We start from the raw sequence: 22,554 nt of genomic DNA on the forward strand, positions 1-22,554 counted from the left end.
TCAACATTAAAAATTCTAGTTTTTGTTAATTAATTTGGAGTTTTCTGTTGACAGTGACATTAGTTAATGCTGACCGTATTTAGGGCAAGTGCAAGAGAATTTATGAGATGGCAATATTAAAAGTGGCCTTGTCTGTAATATCACACCGATTTAAATGTATTTTTTGTGTGCTCGGCAGCATTATCTTTACTTTGAAAATAATTTGGAAAATTTTTGAGAATAAAAAATAGATTTATTTGTTTTTGAAAATGTAATGCCAATGAAAAATCAATTCATTACCTTGAAAAACGGAATAATAAAGAAATATAATAAAAAAAAAACTTCAAAAAGTAATGCTATAAGAAACACAAATAATTTTTATGAAATACTTTCAATGAAAAAAAGTGCATTACTTTTGGCAAGACTATTGCCTTGAAGCCGTCTCTTCTGAACAAATTGGGGTTTTTCGATTTACCTCTAAAGCCTTTTAAGCTGCGTTATTCAATTGGTATCACACAAAATAAACCAAGGAATAAAAACTGAAAAGCAGTACTGTTCAATACTCCAACTTTACATTCTGTTTTATTGTTATATTCGTACAATACGTTTCTAGAAGCCAATTGTAGAAGCAAACTGAACATTTTCAAAATTTACTAAAAACTAACAAATTTTTTTGGATCCATTTTCGTTCATATAATAACCCGATTGTAACTATTTTAGAATATCTTGCCTTTTAGATTTATACCCTTGCAAAGGCTATAATGATTTCAGTCAGAAGTTTGCAACGCAGTTAAGAAGACGTTTCCGACCCCATAAAGTATATATATTCTTGATCAGCGTCACAAGACGAGTCGATCTAGGTATGTCCGTCTGTCCGTCCGTTTCTACGGAAACTAGTCTCTCAGTTTTAAAGCTATTCTTCTTTCTATTAAAGGAAGTGTATAAGTCGGAACCAGCCGGATCGGACAACTATATCTTATAGCTCCCATAGGAACTATCGGGGACAAAATTTAAAAAAAAAATATATCTTTGGTGTTTTTTAACATATACATTTCTAAGCTTGGATATAACATTTTTAAATTAGTTCTGAATTTCGAATTAAATTTTATCAAAATCGGACGACTATATCATATAGCCCCCATAGGAACAATCGGAAAATTAGTGGTAAAATAATATTAAAAAAAATTATATCTTCGGTGTTTTTTAACTTATAACCTCCTACGCTTGGAAATAACATTTTTTATTTGGTTTTGAAATTCGAAATAAATTTTATCAAAATCGGACGACTATATCATATAGCTGCCATAGGAACGATAGGACAATAAGTAGGAAAACATGAAATGAAAATTATATCTTTGGTGTTTTTTAACATATAACCTTATAAGCTTGAAAATAAAATTTTTTATTAGTTCTGAAGAAGAAATGTTTAAGGATGCCTCTATCTTACGGTATGTCACATGTCGATCTTGCGTTATAAATTTTTGCCCACGGCATTAATGTTCTCTGGCAGTACAACTCTTTTAGGACGACCTTTGTCTCTGAGCGAGAGTCAGCAATTAAATTTATTCAGCCTGTTTCTGCAATAGGATGGTGCTTCATGACCATACAAAAATTGAAGTTCATTGATGAACTGTTTTGAAAATCTACGATTTATTGATTTTTTTAAAGTTGATTCCGGCCTGCAAAAGAAAGAAAACTTTTGGGAAAGGTTCAGCCCGTCAGCTTTAAAAATGAGAGACTAGTTTGCGTACAAACGGACGGACGGACTCGTCGATCGACTAGTCTAGTGATGCTGGTCAAGAATATATATACTTTACGGAATCGGAAAGATCAAAATTATAATACTCTCTGCAAGGGTTTAATGATGTAATGATTACTCAATTTCATAGGGGCCTAAGGGCCAACTAAAAGTCGAAATTTTTCCACTTTTTGTTGCAATAATAATACACTTGTCGGCATAAGTATTTTGAAGAAACAAAGTTAAATATACTTATAATTTAAACCTAATAATTTGTAATCTTTGGCATCATTGAACATGTTTTTTAAAATGATAGTCAGCTTTTTTTTTTGTTCCGATTTTGTGTTGTTTTTTTTTGCTTAAAAATTGCTTAAAAAGGTTCTAACGATTTCAAATTACTTTTAAAGCTGTATAGTTCTTTAGCTTCCTCAACTGTTGACGTACGAAACAATGTTGCAAAAAGTCCTGTTTGAAAGTTATAAAAAAATTGCCACTTCGGCCTGCCGAAGTTAGCTTTGTAATACTATTAATACTCCTTTTTATATTTTAAGAACTTCGTAAACAATTTTTAAATAATCGGAAGGATACACGATTCAGCTGCCATATAAACGATCGGCCAACTAATGTTTATATTTCGTTTTCGGCAAAAAATTACGGTAATAAATAAAAAAAACCTTGTCTTAATATTTCTGTAATGAGTTTTTAGTTTTCTAACAATTGATACGGTATAGAAATTTAGGCTTGCCGAAGCTAGCTATTTTTTGTTGGTTTTAGGGTTATCATGAAAGGACCCGCATTCGCTGCTGAGGACAAAAAGGGAGGTCGGATTTTCAAACGTCTATTTAGACCTTGCTACTTATTTATTGTTAAAATGTTAATAGTTTTTTATATATAGTTTTAAACTCTTTCACTAGGAATATGTCGGGACAATTTTTCTTACCGATTTGGTAAGTGGTCTTCTTTGATCTTAGACACAAATTGATGGTTTTAATATAATAGTATAATATGTTAATGCGGCATTGAGCAAATAAATTTGACACTATTAACGTTTATATTGAATAAAATAACAACCGAAGAGTGGTTTAAAAACCAAAAAACTACTTTTCAAGGATATTAATAGGATTTCATATTACTGCAGTCTACCAGGAGGTAGTGCGAAAAAAGGAAGTTAACTTAATCAAGTCGAAGTTTGTATACCCTTGCAGTTATAAGAAAAACTTAACTTTAGTAGTAGTAGTAGTGAAATGTTTAAGGATTGTTGCTGTCTTCAGTGATATTAAAAAAAATAATTTCATTCTTTTTTCAGACCATTTTTATTGACATCTATATGTTAGAGTAGTCCGATTATTATTAAATTAAATTTTAAATTCTTAAAAATATAAAAACTATATCATATAGCTGTCATAGGAACGATCGGATAATTGGTGGGAAATAATATGAAACAAATTATAGCTATGGCGCTTTTTGACATATTATCTTATAATATTGGGATTATAAATTTTTACATTTAAAAATTTCGAATTCAATTAAATAAAATTATTGATTATTTTTTATAACTGCAAGGGTATACAAATTTCGGGTTGCCGAAGTTAATTTCATTTTTTGTTCAATATTATTTTACCACTAATTTTCCGATTGTTCCTATGGGAGCTATATGATATAGTCGTCCGATTTTGATAAAATATAATTCGAAATTCAGAACTAATTTAAAAATGTTATGTCCAAGCTTAGAATGGTATATGTTAAAAAACACGAAAGATATAATTTTTTTTTTAAATTTTTCCCCGACAGGTCCTATGGGAGCTATAAAATATAGTTGACCGATCCGGCTGGTTCCGACTTATATACTACGTGCAATAGAACGAAGACTTTTTGAAAAGTTTCAGCCCGACAGTAGAAACGGACAGACAGACTCGTCGACTCATCTAGTGACGCTGATCAAGAATATATATACTTTATGGGGTCGGAAACGTCTCCTTCTCTGCGTTCCAAACTTCTGACTAAAACCATTATACCCTCTGCAAGGGTATAAAAACTTCTGATATCATTAATATCATATCATACATTTTTCTATTTTCTACTTCTCTTTCTATTTTTCTCTTTCTATTTTTTTGTATCCTTGTCAATTGAGATTGCATCCATATGCAGCAAATCAGCTACTTTCACTCATACGCCATCATGCGGCTAGAGGCAACACAAGCTTGTGTTATAGACTAAGTGTCGATAAGCGAAACAAGAATGCGGTAGGTGGCGTTATAGGGAAAAATGGATTTCCTGGAAGCATTTATCCATTCTTTAAATCCTGACATAGGAACGATCGACATTGACAAAATAATATAAAATTAAATGATAAAATGAAACAATAGTAGATTAAAATGGGACGTTGTCTTAATATTTCTGAACTTCATTTTGGCTTTTGTTAAAATCGCAGAGCTCTTGGCCTCAATGCAGGAACCATCTGCTAGGCTATAGGAACTTAGGCTTGTTTGTAAACGAGATCGGCCAATGGTCTCTCCGATTAGGGAATCAGCGGAGCATACAAACAGTAGAGAAATCTCAAAGGCAACCAAATCTTTCCCATTTTTCCAGTACTGAAACGTTTTCTCTTCCCACAGCTGCTAAATACGCTGACCAATACGAAGTGACATTATGACGGCCATGCCCGTAGTTTGGTGCTCTGATCCTAATTCTGTGAGCAACAAGCCCACGGCCTTCGCCTTGCACGGAATTCAGCTACAGGGGAATGTAACTGAGAAGCAGGTCCACGCTCTCCGTCAGCTGGTAAACGCAGCTGCCGAAGGCCGTCTCATCCTGCCCTCGGACGGCACCTTCACTCTTTTAGACAGCGGTCTTAGCATCGAAAGCTCAATCGTGGAGCAAAAGTCCTGCAGCTCGATTAGTCCCAGCAACCTTAATTTACTGACTCAGCCTACGAGTTCTAAAAACACATATATCCTTATGCCTGTGAGCAGGGCGGAAGGATGCAGACAAGGAGAAGGTACATTGACTGGAGACGGAGGAGGATCAGGACAGGCGATTGCAGCTGCTGCCGCCCAATTAGAGTTCCTTCTGGAGCCCAAATATATGCCAACGCTCGAAATTAACGGCGATGCGGAAGGCAATGCAGCAGTAGCTAAAGCTGGAGCGTCAGTTCTCTACGAGTTTCTATGCTGCGCGAAGTGCTTGCACGCGCAGCGAACCGGACCCACTTGCACTGGGCGGCGCTTGCAGCGTTTTTTGAGGACCTGCAGCAGTGGCAGTGCCAGTAGCATAAGCAACGACTACGAGATGGTCAACGTCCCAGCTATAAGGCAGCTACAAGTGGATCCTGTCAGCAGCATTGCCAGCAAGTACGCCCGTCGACAGCAGCGACACAGGCAACATGGTACCGTCTCTATGGGCATTGCACGTAATCGCACCCATCGTCATCAGAAATTACCAATGCACAGTGTTAAAATCTTTCATTATCGTAGCACTTATATGCCAAATACTACACAATCAGCAATCGCTGGGCCGGCTGAGTGCCTTGTGAGCAGCGCGGAGTCAATAATTCCGAGTTTGAATCCGAGTCCGAGATCGAATTCCAACCTCACCAAAGCGATTATATCAAGTGTTGGTCGTGAAGCATTTAGTTTGCTACAGACAGCGGCGCGATCTACATCGGTGACAAAAACATTGGCAGAACTGCCACTAACAAATCTGCCCCTATACGCTGTGGTAAACAAAAATCGTGAATTTCCGAGTGATGACAAGACTGAGAAATCCGCACCGACCATGCTATCCGTAGTGCCCGAGGAGCCGCCGTCACATACCGCAGTCGGGTACGATCTGATCAGCTTTGACGATAACCAAACGCAGGTGGATGCTGAGGTGGGGGCTGTAGGACAGGATGAAACTGCTATAGACCTGCTGTGCGCCCCGAATGAGGAGGACACTTTGTTGGCCCTGCTGAATACCCCACCAGCCACTACGCTAAAGCCCAGTTTCCCTGAAAGCAACAACTCGAGCCGCAAGACAAGCTTTGATTCGACGAGCACCCTCAGCTCTATGGACTCTGGATTCATGGAGATGCAGAACAAATTTGATGCTTTGGCAGCAGCAGCGGCGGCACCAGTGCCCTCAGAAGAAGCAACAACATTGTCGTCATGCGGAGAGAAAATGGAGAGACGCAACTATAAGGAGTGTCTTACGCAGTCGCGAAACCGCCGAAAATCGTACGAGGAGTTCAAAGCCATGTTTGTTGATCCCGCTGAAGCAACTATTTCGGCATCTATGCCCCCGCTGGGGGCAGAAGCGGAAGGCGCAACAACTGCCACCAACGTTGTGATGCCACTTTCTTCTATTTCAGAACAAGAAACCTCAAGCAGTCGGGGTGTGAGAGGCAAACCGGATTGCGTAAACGAGTTTCACGGCAGTGCAGATGAAATGGATACCGGCGACGGTGACTGCGATGGAGAAAAAGGTTCTTCTGATGATGGTCATCTAACAGCAAAAAAAACCGCAACATCAAAACCTTTAGTCAGAAACACCACGACAGAGGCGATGAGAAAAAATTCCGATTTTCTATCGCAAATTCTCGATCACCAATTTGCGGCTAAGGAACGAGCAAAGGCACAAAAGCGTCGCACTTCGTACGAGGAATTTAAACGTCTGGTTAACGAAATCGACCCGCTGGAATGCCAAGACGCACCACCACTTGCCATAGAGGCTATGGCCGCATTCAGAAAGCGCCAGAACCCGCGGCAACGTAAAAGCTTCGCCAGCTACTTTCTGCCGCGCCGACACTCGATAAAGGAACAAACGACAGACAATGATAACCTTTCCCGGGATTTAAATGTGTCGCCGCACGATAAACAGTTGGTGGTCAGCAGCAAACTGCCGCCTCAAAGGGGCAACAACATTGAAGGTTCGGGGACCCATTATAGGCGCAATTTTAAAATCTACGATAAGTTGGTGTACGGCACTATATATGATATTATCCAGCGCAAGAATGATATTTACCAAAACTACGATAGGTATATGACCTACGGCACCATCTATGAGATCCTGCACCGGAAGTCCTCACAATACGGCGAACGGTGGCAGCGCAAGAGCCTCAGCTCCCCATTAGAAGGCCGTCGATCCCCTGGGGGCATTATCTACGACATCGTCCAGAAACAGCGGACTTTGGAATGCCTAGAGTCGACCGCGGTATCCAAGTCCAGTACCTACAAGTATGGAACGATCTACGACATCCTACAGAGCGGAAAACTTGATGCGTGTCATGGCAATAGTAAGGCGGATCCCAAGCCAGTATTGGGCAAACCAACTCGCTTCGTGGTTAGCCAGGTAGAGGAGACGGTCCAAACGCCACCGATGGAACAGCTGGAGTCTAGTGCCCTGAATCGGTGTGTTGCAAAGCCCAGCAAGCCACACAAAATACGGCGGCTGTCTGACATCCTTTGCAACAGTCGAAATGCTGGGGAAGGTCCGCAGAATGCGGCCGCCAGGCAGGAGGCCAAACAGAAACCCTTCCAGACCAAGAGGCGGATCGGGGTCACCAACCTCCTGCTACCACTGGATTCTAAGGAACTGTATACACGCATTATCGCCCAACAACGAATGCTTGAAAAAGACCGTGTCCAGGACCTACAGGCGGATAGTAGCAGCGAGGCAAATCTGTGGCCCCGCCACGCATTGACCAAATCCAGCTCGCTGGACGCCATTTCCCTGTCGGTGCCCATTTTGCATGGGCCTGCGTGTTCTCCGCCGCTTCCCCGTCGCAGCCTTAAGCAGCACCGCTGCTTACACCAGCGTCAGCAAATAGCTTTGGCCAAAAAACACTCGCTGGATAACTGCCCTATTCGTCGTTGCTCAAACCCAACTCCCTTGAAGTGTACCTGTCAGCACGCTGCCGAGGAACATTTGATACCCGCCAATGAGAAATACCTCTCGCTGTCCACCGCCTGCTCCTGTCACCCCTTTCATACGATTGCAAACTCAAGTGTAATCGATCAGAGCACGACCACAACAAAGTCCTTCGAAAAAACATCGACGACATTAGCCAAGAAAGGCAAATCGCGTCGACTTTCAGAATTCACGCACGGCGAATTTTTAAATGAAAAATCGTAAGTTTAGACCATCTACAAAAACTGTAAATTATCGGAAATTATTTCATTATATTTTCGTGCTTCCATTTAAATAAAGTAATGGATGAGTCAGCTGTTGATATAGATATAAAAGGCAAGGAGAGGGATTTAAAAAGTAAATGGTGGGAGTCCGGACTGGTGATCGCAAAAAACCTTAAAAATATATGTTTTACATTAACCACGATTTCCTTAAATATTTTTCGTTTTGCTTAAAAGTTCCAATTTAAGTTTAAAAAACTTGTATATTTCTCAAACCAAAATTTTCCACTGCAACACTAATTCGTGAAACAAACGCCACTTCAAGGCCATAACAATTCAGGTTGGTTCATCGTTTGGAATTTGCATATCAATGCGAGCACAAAAAAATGTCTGAGCAAACTCCTCTACACGTGTTAAGTGAAGCACCCGCAGGGGCCAAAAGCAAAAGCCACGACATACAAACGTTCGACGCCCTTTCCCTGTCCATCATTGAATCCGCCCACCAAACATTCAGTAATGTTATTGACAATGCTCGTTTATAGTTTAATGACTGAAAAAATGTTTGGAAGTTCTCTCTCATCTCATCGATTTTACGATTACCTTATTATTATTATTATTATTGTCAGTAGCTTTAGCATTAGTCACCTTCGTTGTTAATTTATTTTTCGTAGAAAAAATCTGTGGTATCAGGTATTGGGAAACTGGGGACAACCCAGCATACTAGCAGTTTAGTTTGAGAAAGACTGCCAGACAAAGCTAATGACTTGAAGCAGTTGCTAAATTCCTGAATATAAAAGTAATGTACTATAGGATTAAACAATTTTGAACAGGTAAATCATATATATATTTCCGGATATCCACATTCCTGGATAGTTTGGGTACACATTTATGCAAAAAATAAGTATTTTTTAGCCTCTAAATCCTGAAGCACATATATATATATATATATATATATATATATATATATATATATATATATATATATATATATATATATATATATATATATATATGGTATGCAGGCATCCTGCACAGCGGAAGTTTGATTCGGCAGGCTGGCGCCAAATAGTTAAAATCTCAAAATCGATAAACCAAGATGTCGCACGGCAGAGTTTTTCGGATACTTGTAAACTAGTTGGAGGATTGAGTATTTTGAATTTGCTTTTAAAATTTTAGGGTCACACTCAAAAATATTAGATTTTTTCGACAAAATTATCCGGAATATACCCTAAGTGGAGACTTCACTTTTCATAGTTTGCCTTGGATACCCAGTTGAGAATTATGAACACATTGGAAATAATTTGTAATGTTATTGTTGCACACTTGTGTGCGAAAAATTTTACGTTAGGAAAACTATTATTCATAATTCATATTTTTTTTTATTATTTTAATAACAAAATATACAGTTAACTATTTTAACTTTTAAATAATAAAAGTTTGTAATAGTAAATACAATTCTTTTAAATGCTAAAATATCTGCATTGATTAATTTTACCAATTAAACATGTTTGTTTATAGGTACTAAAAAAAATAAAATAACATTTGACATTCATTTTAAAAAACCTAAAACAGGAATTGGAATCTGCATATCTAGCGACTATACACAAAAAAACAACTTGGTCAAATTGACCAAATTAATAGCTATTTTTACATTTCATCAATAGAAATCGAATATTGAGCTGATGGCTATAACGAAAAGAAACTTTTTCCATGTTTCGAGGGTTGGGAAAACCTTGACATAAGTGTATTTAATCGGAAGAGTATAACTTTAAAGGGTATTAAGTTGATTTAAAAAATAAAGAATTATTTTTAATTTATAAATAATAATAATATAATTTAGCATACATACATTTGCCGCAAAAAAAAAATGGATTCATTACATTGAAGTAAATAAAATATTTTTTTATTACTTCAACATTTAACATCTTTATCATCATATCTTTGTATGACTGAAATGTATTGTTAGTTAACTTTTTCAAAAAAAGGTGCGAAAATGTAGCCATATAATTAAAACTCAACTGTGATAGTCCGATCATTACTGGCGATATATTAATCGAAAGGTGCAAAAAATTACTCAATGCATATTGCATACTTTCCAAATTTAAAGCGGTTGGTTAAAGCGGTGAGTGTGTAAAATTTGAATTTGAAGGTTGTCCAAAGTAGGATAATAAACAGGATAACATATTCTCCACTTTGACTCATTTTTTGGGGTTTTTTAAAACAACGAATAATAAAATTGTTTTTCAGTGGGTCCAATTAAAAACATATTCTCCGCTTTGACTCGTTTTTTTTACTTTATTGGCCTTATTTAAGTTTATGTACAATGTACTTTTCATATACTCAAACTCATAAGTTAAAAAAAAAATAAGAAACAAGAAAGGAAGCTATATGAATCCGAAGTTTCTATATTTTTGCATATCGTTCCCGTTGAGCATTGTAGTAGTAGATTTGTAGAAATATGATACATTTAAATCTACCACCAAGCATTTAGCTGCTTGCCGAAAACGAAATATAACGGTCTTTGTGTTATTTTGAATGCCTTCCGAATTTTCAAAATTGTATTCCAAGTTTTCAAAATTAAAAATAAAATAATACTCCCAAGAGTATAAAATAGCATGTCAAAAAACACAAACTTTATACCTTTATATAAATTCCTCATATAAATTTCCATAAAAATTGGAAAATTAACTTTATTTTCAATTTTAGCTACTTTTAAAGCCATTTTTATACCCGTTAGTCATAGAGTAAATGGGTATACTAGATTCGTCGGAAAGTATGTATCAGGTAGAAGGAAACGTTTCCGACCCCATAAATGGTAGAACTGTCAGAATTGGAAATCAGATTCCTGGGGTTTCTTCGCATCGCAAGTTTGTTTCCACGCCCACTTTAACGCCCACAATCCGCGAAAATCTGTAGCGACTACAGTTAGAAATTTTTTTTTGCCAAAATGTATTTGTCTCATTAAAACCTTTCGATTGACCTAAATAAAATATTTGCCACGCCCACTCTAACGCCCCCAAACGGCTAAAACGCCTTAAACTGACTGCCACCCACATAACATATACCAAAATAGCCGGTAGGTGGCGCTTTAGAATATATCTTTCCTGCTTATATATCTCCATTTTTATACCCTTGTAGAGGGTATAATGATTTCAGTCAGAAGTTTGCAACCATATATACATATTCTTGATCAGCATCACTAGACGAGTCGATCTAGCCATTTCCATCTGTCTGTCCGTTTCTACGCAAACTATTTTTTCAGTTTTGAAGCTATCGGACTGAAACTTTCCCAAAAGTCTTCTTTCTATTGTAGGTAGTAATAAGTCGGAACCAGCCGGATCGGAAAACTATATTTTATAGCTCCCATAGGAACAATCGGGAACAAATATTAAAAAAAAATTATATCTTTGGGGTTTTTTAACATACAAGCTCCTACGCTTGGAAATAACATTTTTAATTGGTTTTGAATTAAAAAAAAAAATTCATACGAACAATCGGAAAATTAGTGGTAAACATTATATCTTCGGTGTTTTTTAACACATAACCTCTTACGCTTGGAAATAATATTTTTTTATTTGGTTTTTAATTAAATTACTTTTTATCAAAATCGGACGACTATATCATAGCTGCCATATAAACGATTGGAAAATTAGTCGGAAAATATAAAAAATTATATCTTCGGGGTTTTTTAACTATTATTTTCTAAGCTTGGAAATAACATTTTTTAATTAGTTTTGAATTTCAAATTCTATTTTTTCGAAATCGGACGACTATATCGAATAGCTGTCATAGGAACGATCGGAAAATTGGTGGAAAAATAATATGAAACAAATTATAGCTTTGGGGCTTTTTGACATATTATATTATAATATTGGGAATATAATTTTTTATATTTTTAAGAATTCAATTAAATAAAAATCGGATTACTCTAACATATAGATGTAAAAAAAAATGGTCCGATAAAAAAATGAAATAATTTTTTTTATTTCACTAAAGACAGGAACAATTCTTAAAAATTTACCAGGGTGTTACTAAAGTTGATTATCTTCGGCTTGCCGAAGTTAACTTCATTTCTTGTTTTGTTTGTGAACTACTTTCTACATTTTATACATTCGGCATGCTGCAATTCAATATGCCTTTTCATAGTTGTTTGATTTAAATGAATATTGCCGAATAACAAAAGTTCAACAAAAATAATGTGACTCAGATGTAAGTTTGGAAACGGTAAAAAGATGGCTTAGAGATATTAACCTAATTTTAAGAAGTCCAAGAAAAATTCCCCTACCCCAAAAAAATATGCCGCCAAATGTTTATTTTTTAATGTTTAAATTCGCAAGACAGCACTTGCATTGGCCTTTAGATAAGTGAAGGGACATTTTGTAACAAAATTGTTTTGTTTGGAGACCAAGGCTCTCGGCAGTTTGTTAGACGACCATCCCATGTGCTTTTACCCCAAAATATACGTTAAAAATGGTAAGGCATGGTGGTTCATCAATTATCATTTCGGCGAGTTTTTCGTACTATGAAGTAAGGCAAACTTATTGGGTCAAAACCATCATGGACCTTTACGAATACGTCAATACTTTAACCGACGTTATTCTCCCATATGCCCCCGAGGAAATGCCTCTTTCTTGGACGTTCCAGCAGGATAACGATCCAAAACATTCAAGTATGAATGCTAAGGATTTGTTTTCGTCCAACCAAGTAAATGTAATGGAAAGGCCGCCACATTAACCCAATCTCAATCCTGTTGAGAATTTGTGGTGTGATCTCAATATATCAATCTCAGAAATAAAACCAAGCTATAACTATCAACTTTTGGAAGCTTTACAAAAGACTTTAAGCTCTTTTCCTGTATAGAGATGCCAATTCTTGGCTTATTCCATGCATAAGGACTGTGAATCTGTGAAAGCAAACAAAGGATATGGAACAAACTACTAAAATGAAACTGAAATATAGATCAATTTAATACATTAATAATACAACCTAAAAACATTTTCTCTTTGCTTTAAAAAATTTTGAAACATTTCACTACTATTATTTTGACCGACCATTTTTTGGTAAAAAAAAAAACATTTTTAATTTTTTTTTTTTTTGAAAAATCTTATTTACTATGCTTATTTGATGTATTTCAGTGAAAATTAAAAAAAAAAAATGGATAATCATTTATAGACTTATTTTTTGGGGTTACTAAAAAGCCTGTGTGGGCACTACTATTATTTTGACCGCAGCTGTATAGAATACATCTTCCTCAAAAGAGTTGATATCAAAACTTTTGTTTGTTGAAGATGGGCTCGTCACTCTATTTTTACCTCGTTAAGACGTTTTTTTCTTTGATAACACGTATTCGGAACTTGATAACTTTCCTGTATTTAATCGTATCGCCTTAAGAAATGGTGGTCCGGTATAAACGATTCCAGATAAATTATCAGCGAAGGCAGTTTACCACGATTCCAAACCTAGTATTAAACAATTATTTATTCATGAAAACCCCATCCGGACCTGACAACGCCAAGCCAAGGCAGCATGGCTATATTTATATTTAGATGCATCGAACTGGTTGCGTTGCTAGCTATTCGTTGTCTGCAGGAATTCGGAAATTGTGCAACAAGTGTTTCTGTAATGTATGCTGTGTAGGCACCCTTCCCAGGCCACAGTCTCACGTCCAAGAAGAAAACTGCAACATTGTTATTTATCAATCATTCTTCAATTCATGACGATGTGTGCTTTTTTGATCATCATGTCCCAGTGAAATTGGCACCATCCAACAATTTGAAGTCACTCCAAACGCTTTAAGTTTAATTGGCTTGGCTTGGTTTGATTTTAGTAATAGACAGTTGCTCAGTCAGTCAGTTGTGGTTCATAACAGTTATTTGTCGAGTGTGGCATCAAAAACGCAGTGAAGGAGACGTTTCCAAACCCATAAAGTATACATATTTTTGATCGCCATCACAAGACGAGGCGATCTAGGCATGTCCGTCTGTCCGTCCGTTTCTACGTAAACTAGTTTCTCAGTTTAAAAACTATCGGGCTGTAACTTTTTTTTCCAAAAATGTTTAAAAATTATACCTTTGGTGTACATTTTTTCCCTTAAGCGAGTGTTTTAAACTAAAAGTGGCCACTTTTTGTTTATTAACGTTTAAACGGGACTTTTTACAACAATGTTTCGTAAGTCAAAAGTTAAAGAATTGAGAACTATAGAGCCGTTTTTGAGCAATCAGAAAATAAGCTTAAACAAATCGGAATAACTAAAAGCTGTTGCTTATAATTTTTAAACGGCTTTAGACAAATCAAGTTTGAAAGAGGTAAATGATATTTTGGAATAACTTTCAAACGATATATAGCAGAATCCTGTAGTTCACAAGTTATGGGTGTACAAATTAAAGCTATTTATAGCTGTTTTTTATCCAAAAATTTTAGAACTATTGTTTCAAATATTGGGCTGTTTAACATCATGTGAAATTTGCAGGACCCATTCGACGGAGTTTAGTGGTAAATTTAAAACAATTTGTATACCCTTGCAGAGGGAATAATGATTTTTATATTCTTGATCAGCGTCACTAGACGAGTCGATCTAGCCATGTCCGTCCGTCCGTTTCTACGCAAACTAGTCTCTCAGTTTTAAAGCTAATGGGCTGAAACTTTCCCAAAAGTCTTCTTTCTATTGCAGGTAGTATATAAGTCGGAACCAGCCGCATCGGACAACTGTATCTTAAAGATCCCACCGGAATTAACGGGGAAAAAATTAAAACAATATTATATAATCGGAGTTTTTTAACATATTACCTTCTAAGCTAGGAAATAATATTTTTTAATTAGTTCTGAATTTCGAATTAAATTTTATCAAAATCGGACGACTATATAAGCTGCCATATGAACGAGAGGAAAATTAGTGGTAAAATAATATGAAAAATTTTTATCTTCGGTGTTCTCTAACATATAACCTCCTACGCTTGGAAATAAGATTTTTTAACAAATTATAGCTTTGGAAATAACATTAGTTTTGAATTTCGAATTAAGTTTTAGTCAGATCGGACGACTATATCATATTTACTAAAGTTGATTATTTCTTATAACTGCAAGGGTACACAAATTTCGGCTTGCCAAAGTTAACTTTCTTTCTTGTTTTTAATAACTTTCAAACGGGACTTTTTAGAACATTTTCTTAGGATCTTAAAAAATCATTCAACGCGAATGTTAAGTGAGAATACAATCACCGACCTCAACAGATCAAACTTTCTCTTCTATACTCCATTCTCTCTCAAACCAATTCATTTTTTAAAGTCTGCTATCCTTTTAGTTTTTGCAATTCCTTTTTCCTGCTGCGCTTCGTCACTACGTGGACTGCCATCCACAGTGATATTCTTGATTAGAACCACTAGACGAGTCGATCTAGTCATGTTCGTCTGTTCGTATGAACGCAGAGAAATCGCAAATTCCGAAGCTGACATTCCTGCGCAGCACATATTTCTTTTAGCAAAGTGCCACGCCCACGTACTCGTGAGAGATTACTTATTACGTAATTCTCCGATTTCAACAGTTTTCGGTATTTAGCGGAATAAAACACAATTTTATTTATATCGTTATCATTAAAAATGATTTGTGGCTCCTATAGTTATAATGATACAATAAATTGTATTAAAATGTAGTATTCTTGTCAATACCAATTAATTGACCCAAAAAACTATAAAAGCTATAAAAATAGGATCAAGCATGCAGATTTTAGATATTCTTGCGCATCGCAGGTATATTTCAGCAGGGTGCCACGCCCACTGTAACGGTCACATAGCTTAGCGCCCACATTTTAAAATTTAAATACATTTTATTTTATTCCGCTTGTCAATACATACATGCACCAGGAAAATGGTTAGATTTGGAACATTAGTTCTTAGGTAACGGTTTAAAGCCTGCTTACAGCCTGATCATAGTGGTTGTAAAGTAAAAGAAATTTTAACAGTATTGTATTTATTTTTAAGATGGTTCGCTATGTAATGGGTACCAAGAGAACGTGAAATAAGCCTCCGCGGCGCAAGACTCTAAAAGCTGCATTTGCCAAACAAATTTTCTACGGATCGGGATAGCTTTTATATTTTCCACGATCTCAGCGTTCATACGGGGAAATTTTAGTATGACTTGGAGAAAGCGTTTTCGGCCCTATAAAGTATACATATATTCTTAAGCAGAATCGATGTATTCGACTAGCCCTATTAAAGCTGATGAAAGTGAAGATTATAGTACACACCAACGCACACTCATACTTGTGTCGCGTTGAGAACTAAACCGAACCGCACCAACCCGTTTCGTAGGTGTCTGCTAACAGAATGCTCAAACAATGTTGGCAGATACCGCTATGACCTGCTTCAATGGATTTTTTTTTAATGCCATTACTAGAATCGGCAAGAAGAGCGATTACGACAGCAGTTGACGGGGCCAAAACGGTTCTTGAATCAATTCGAACTGCCAACGTTCACTGTCTTGCCCAACAGCCTCGAGTTTTTGGCCCAGACAAAGGCTCTAAGGCAAAGATGTGTCCATCGTCTATTGGCCAACTTAATATATAATTAATTGGAGCACGCTCTGAAGACGGACCAACACAGTTGGCCGATCGATTCGGCAGTTAAACTTTGCCCAGGCTCAGTTCGACTAAGTTACCTGCTACAACGAGACAAATATGTTTCGACTAAGATCTTGAATGCATCTTTCCATCGCCGTTCTCTTAACCATGGTCAAAAAAGCCCAAAGCCATGTTAAAATGATTAAACACGTCTCAAATGTTGTTTCGCATATTTTTAGACAAAATCGATAAACATGGGCATGCCAAGTTTAAAAATAGCTTCCAATTGCTGCAAAACAAGCCAACAAATGGAAGCAACAAAACAACGACAAGAGCTCTATTTTATGGAAGCTGCACATGCGCTTGGGTTAGTCTCATAGTTTTGGTATTGGCATGGTGTGCTTGGTTAGATCTTTGGTATGTCGTAGTCAGTTTGTAAATATAAAAAAGTGTTGTTCAATTAACTTTAAATTATAACTAGTAATGTAAATTATTAAATTTAATGTTGAAATTGTTCTTATAGTAAATTGACTCCAGGCATTTCCGATTTTTGGTTGCTTATTGTATTTGAAAAGAGCAGTCGGTATTCGTTGTGGACGATGATGCACCAAGAGGAGGTATCATGTTTTTACGCCTCTCATCCGGCTCGAACGGGCTTCGACGGGATGCTCATTACAGTCGTCGACTTGTCTTGTTTGTAATTAAATCGTGTTGCATATTTATGAAAGTCATGCATGCACATAAATGGTTGGAGCACACCGGGCTAACTTGACCAGGCCAGAAGAGTATATATGAAAAGGTTCAAATGACAGCCTCTTTAAAGGCCAAACACCTGACAGTCCCTTTATGGTCGATCTAGCCATGTCCTTCTGTCCGTCCGTCTGTCTGTCCGTTTCTACGCAAACTAGTCTCTCAGTTTTAAAGCTATCGTGCTGAATCTTTCCCAAAACTTCTTTCTATTGCAGGTAGTATATAAATCGGAAACAGCCGGAGCGGACAACTATATCTTATAGCTCCCATAGAAACTGTCGGGGAAAAAAATGTAAAAAACAATATATTTTCGGTCTTTTTTAAAATATAAACTTCTAAGCTTGGAAATAACATTTTTTAATTAGTTCTTAATTTTAAATTAAATTTTATCAAATTCGGAGGACTATATCATATAGCTGTCATAGGAACGTAGAAACGGACAGATAAAAAGGCTGGATCGACTCGTCTAGTGACGCTGATCAAAAATATATATACTTTATGAGGTCGAAAACGTCTCCTTTACTGCATTGCAAACTTCAAACTGAAATCATTATACCCTCTGCAAGGGTATAAACAATACAAAAATTCGTAAGCGACTATTGTCCAAAAAAGTCAGGAACAGAATAAAAATATTATCAAATTGACAGAAATTACTTCAGAACTTTAGCTGATAGCGTTTTAAGCTTTAATTTGTAGTGTCCCCCTTTATGCCTCTATCCTTACCCCACTTTTGTTTACTTATGATACGTTTTTGGATCAAATTGATCAAAACATGTGATTGTAATTGTAGTGTCATTTTAAGCTTCACCTATAAAATTGAGACTGCAATATGTTTTTAGGTGTATCTATAGGCTTCTCTTTCACCGCTTCTCTTTAAAACTGTGTAATCTTGATAGAGCCACGCGGCTACCCTAATGAAGTCAACTTATTTGCTTTTTCCTTTTAAATCCATTTATCTGCTATACTAATATTTCTTTTCGCCGTATTTCGATTTAATTGCAGCTGGTATTTCCGCAAAATCAAACGTATTGAGGCTGAGAAAAAACTTCTATTGCCGGAAAACGAACACGGTGCATTTTTAATTCGAGATTCCGAGAGCCGTCATAACGACTATTCACTATCAGGTGCGTGCTGAACTACGCATTTAATTAGCGTTATTGTGCTTTATTTAAGGTGTATTAATCTGACCGCGTACGAATGCTTTTTGCAGTGCGCGATGGCGATACGGTTAAGCATTATCGCATCAGACAGTTGGACGAAGGCGGGTTTTTCATTGCCAGGCGCACAACATTTAGGTGAGTTCCCATCAGCTGATGGTATGCGGAATCTGAGCCTCAGTGAAAAGCAGCACTAACACATTGGTTCCAAACAGAACCCTCCAGGAGTTGGTGGAGCACTATTCCAAGGACTCGGATGGCCTCTGCGTCAATCTCTGCAAACCGTGTGTACAGGTAAGCCCAGAAGCGAATATGGTCGCTGTAGACATTGTTTGCATTATACATATATCCGACTTGCCGTTTGATGTATGGATGGGTGGGATAACATTTGACATTGTGATACCTTTGTTTGTCCATTTAAAAATGTTTAACATGTGTATACTAAAGAACTTTTTATATTTTCCTTGTATTTTTTCACGTTTCTTTAACTAACACCAAATTATGTCTGTAAAATAATTCAACACAAAACGACAAAACCAACTCGAATTTAATAATTTTAAAAGACAATTTCTTTTTCGGGTGTTCTTGAGGTAGGATATCTACCTAAGACTTTATGCTGTGTCTGTGTTTATTTCCCATTAACACAAAAGAACCTAAAACCAAAGTCCATTCTGTCACCGCCAATCAACACCCTCACATTAAATTACATAACCCGATCGTATTCCACAATCAACTTAGTTGCAAAGCAAGAAGTCAGTGATCAAATTTCAACCGATTTTTGTGCACTTAACAGCGATATATACAGGTTAAAACTAATATTTTGCACTCTGACTGCTTGTCTTTACCCCGAACTAATACCCTCCACTCTACTCATATCCGAGCCATGTAATGGGAACTTGTTATTTGTAAATAAGGCCAACATGTTCGCCAAAGATTCACTTCTAAATTGGCACTCATTTATTCAAGCTTAACACTGCTGTGTCTATAAATGTGCAAAAAATAAATTTACTAATTTATCTTTCTTTCCACACATCGCAGATCGAGAAGCCTGTTACAGAAGGACTTTCGCATCGCACTCGTGATCAGTGGGAGATTGACAGAACATCCCTGAAATTTGTGAGGAAGCTGGGCTCGGGGCAGTTTGGCGATGTCTGGGAGGGACTATGGAACAACACGACACCTGTTGCTATTAAAACTCTGAAATCTGGTAAATCTGCTGCCGAACAATAGCCTGCAGTACGGTGTGTTCATTTTTACGCTCCTTCTAGGCACAATGGATCCCAAGGACTTCCTAGCGGAGGCTCAGATCATGAAGAAATTGCGCCATACTAAGCTCATTCAGTTGTATGCGGTATGCACTGTGGAGGAGCCCATTTACATAATCACAGAGCTGATGAAGCACGGTTCCCTGCTGGAATATCTTCAAGGTATCCCAATCTTAAAACTTAAGGGTTGAGTTTATCCCAATATTTTGGCTGTTTGCATTAACCAAAACTTGCCAAACTTCTTCTCATTCTTTTATGCTACGCAACCTACATACCGATCGCTTATCATGACAAGTCAATTGCTTATTTTTGTTTTTAATATCTTTTAGCCATTGCAGGCAAGGGACGAAGCCTCAAAATGCAAACACTGATTGATATGGCAGCGCAAATAGCTGCTGGAATGGCCTACCTGGAGTCCCAAAATTATATCCATCGAGATTTGGCGGCACGCAATGTGCTTGTTGGTGATGGCAACATCGTCAAGATTGCAGACTTTGGCTTAGCCAGGTAAAGGCAGCACTTAGGGCGTAAAAAATAATTTCATAATAATTTACATATTCATTGTTTAGGCTAATCAAAGAGGACGAGTACGAGGCCCGAGTGGGCGCCCGCTTCCCAATAAAATGGACGGCTCCCGAGGCTGCAAACTACAGCAAATTCTCAATCAAATCTGATGTTTGGAGCTTTGGTATTCTTCTAACAGAGTTGGTCACATACGGACGTATACCGTATCCAGGTGAGTCACAAGACTGCCTCCGAAATATACAATAACAGAACAATTTAATCAACCAAATTTCGTTTTGTCAGGCATGACCAACGCCGAGGTTCTAACGCAAGTGGAGCACGGCTACCGTATGCCGCAACCTCCTAATTGCGAACCGCGACTTTACGAGATTATGCTGGAGTGTTGGCACAAGGACCCAATGCGCAGACCCACGTTTGAGACGCTGCAGTGGAAGCTGGAAGACTTTTATACATCCGATCAGAGCGACTATAAGGAGGCGCAGGCTTACTGATAAATGCTTTCGGAAGCGGCCAGCAGCCGTGACGATAAGCAAGACATCTGAAAATAATTGACGGGCATCCCAAAACGGACAATTTTTACTAAGTTATTTACTTCAGTTTTTTATAGATTTTCTACTGCAGTACGCCCTAGACGTTGGTGTGCTTCTTTAGGTAACTCCATGCGATATGATTCATGTTATTAGCGTTTAAGCTAAAAAAAATAGTTGCAAACGTTGAATGCAATTTCAAAGGACTTTCCATCGGGACATTCTTTATGTTGTTTATTATGACCAATATACGTATACTTGGTCGAATTAATATCTTTTGGCATCCTTGTGGTATTTTTGACTTATATATCAAACGTATTATTATTTGTTTAACGCATATAGTATATACATACCCGCATACACACTTATATATAGTCAAATGTATGTCCTCTTTATATTCAAATACCCTATTTTTTCGCTAGTTTATAGATTCATCTGAGTACGATATTGACATCATACAATTAGAAACTCTCACTCATCATTATCAACAACATTATATGTTTTATCACAAATAGGAAAAGTAAAAAGCAACACAAACGCCAATTAATAAGTGCTAGCTTTACGTTTCTTTGCCCTGCGCAAAGCTAAATCCTTACGATTAATTTTTTAGAATTTAATTTTAATTTGTAATTATCAAATTTAAATATTACATTTAAAAAAAGAAAATACATTTCTTCATAACTTATAATAATAAAATCGAATCCGATTCTTTAAAGTGAATTTCCGGGATATTGTTATCGGAAGAAAGAGTGCACTTGGAGAGCCTTCATAACGTAAAAACAAGGATGGTATTTTGACAAAATAAAAGTGAAATGTACTCGAACTTGAACTTACTTCGTTTAACTTTTGGTATCATTGGCAAGGTAATTTAAAGTTTAGAGATTGCATGAATAGTGTAGACATGGTTATTCAATATAACACTTTACATTAACCTCATACATATAACGATTGATTTAAACATATATTTAACAAAGCCGGTAACTGCGTGCTGAAATCTCCAATTAAAGTAGTCTACAAACTTAGAAAATTTGCTAACCCTGATTGAGAAGATATGCAAGAAAGTCTAGAGTGTAGCGACAAACACTTCGATTTTTGAATGTCATATTCCAAAAATAATTATTTTAAAAAGCTTGTAGTCAGAAAGTGGCCGACATCTTCTGTGCATATTCCTGTAAAAGCTCGATGGTTAGATTCCAGCGTATTAAATACCGCAGCTTATGGTAAAAACCAATATTTTTCACTTTTAAAAGTTTTAGGGTTAGCAGACGAACTGAACTAAAATTAAAACGAAAAATGTACACATGTACCGAATAAAAATTAAATCTTCATACCCTACAAATTTTCGTCACAATACCCTAACAAGTAGATGTGCGAATTATGGAAACTTTCAGAAGGCGCAAAAAGAAAAGACACAAAGTACCAAGAACTGACTTGTTTTTCCATAATTCTTTCCTCTAGCGGTGCTGAAATACACATAAGTTAAATAGGTCTTTTATTTTTTTTATCAACCTTTTAAATACATTGTGGGCATAATAACAGAAATCGTCTACAGCTATTGTAAACTTTTTACATGACTTCAAATGCAATATTTGAGGCGTTTTTCGGCTTAACTACACTTTTCTATAAATAAAACAAATATTTTTTTAAAAGTGTTTTATGAGATAGAGTGTATGTTCTTCTGACATACAGCAAATTATGTTGACATAATTCGGACAGATTTCCAGCAAATTGGTCAGAGTTCCGTTTCTCTACGTTTCATTACAGGACAGGGGTTTGACTCCGCCCATAAACGTACCCAGGCAAACAGCAAAACTACTACAAAAATGTACGAGTGAGTCAATAATGGGGCTATGTTTTCGCTTGGAGTAGCGAGTGCGCGTTCGATTTCAATTCACTATTTCCTTATAAGGTAACGCTGCTGCAGCTGTTTTTGAAGTTTAACTGGCAATCAA

At 36.7% G+C, this 22,554-nt stretch overlaps 1 protein-coding gene across 4 annotated transcripts in view; it reads left to right on the forward strand.

Moving 5' to 3' along the window:
• LOC108024268 (tyrosine-protein kinase Src42A) overlaps nucleotides 1-21,431 on the forward strand; it is a 44,706-nt gene extending 23,275 nt beyond the window's left edge. Inside the window, exons 2-10 of one of the 4 annotated variants that reach the window (XM_050887909.1) lie at nucleotides 4,333-7,824; nucleotides 18,131-18,252; nucleotides 18,339-18,423; nucleotides 18,501-18,579; nucleotides 19,324-19,492; nucleotides 19,554-19,712; nucleotides 19,889-20,057; nucleotides 20,120-20,286; nucleotides 20,358-21,431. In XM_050887909.1, the coding sequence (XP_050743866.1) occupies nucleotides 4,367-7,824; nucleotides 18,131-18,252; nucleotides 18,339-18,423; nucleotides 18,501-18,579; nucleotides 19,324-19,492; nucleotides 19,554-19,712; nucleotides 19,889-20,057; nucleotides 20,120-20,286; nucleotides 20,358-20,566 (4,617 nt within the window). In that variant the 5' untranslated portion in view covers nucleotides 4,333-4,366 and the 3' untranslated portion in view covers nucleotides 20,567-21,431. Of the gene's footprint in view, nucleotides 1-4,332; nucleotides 7,825-18,130; nucleotides 18,253-18,338; nucleotides 18,424-18,500; nucleotides 18,580-19,323; nucleotides 19,493-19,553; nucleotides 19,713-19,879; nucleotides 20,058-20,119; nucleotides 20,287-20,357 lie in introns of all 4 variants that reach the window. The other 3 variants (XM_017094154.3, XM_017094158.3, XM_017094156.3) reach the window with 3 other exon arrangements.
• Nucleotides 21,432-22,554: the final 1,123 nt, after the last annotated feature.

Source organism: Drosophila biarmipes, chromosome 2R (genome assembly GCF_025231255.1).
Source record: "Drosophila biarmipes strain raj3 chromosome 2R, RU_DBia_V1.1, whole genome shotgun sequence".
Classification (NCBI taxonomy): domain Eukaryota; kingdom Metazoa; phylum Arthropoda; class Insecta; order Diptera; family Drosophilidae; genus Drosophila; species Drosophila biarmipes.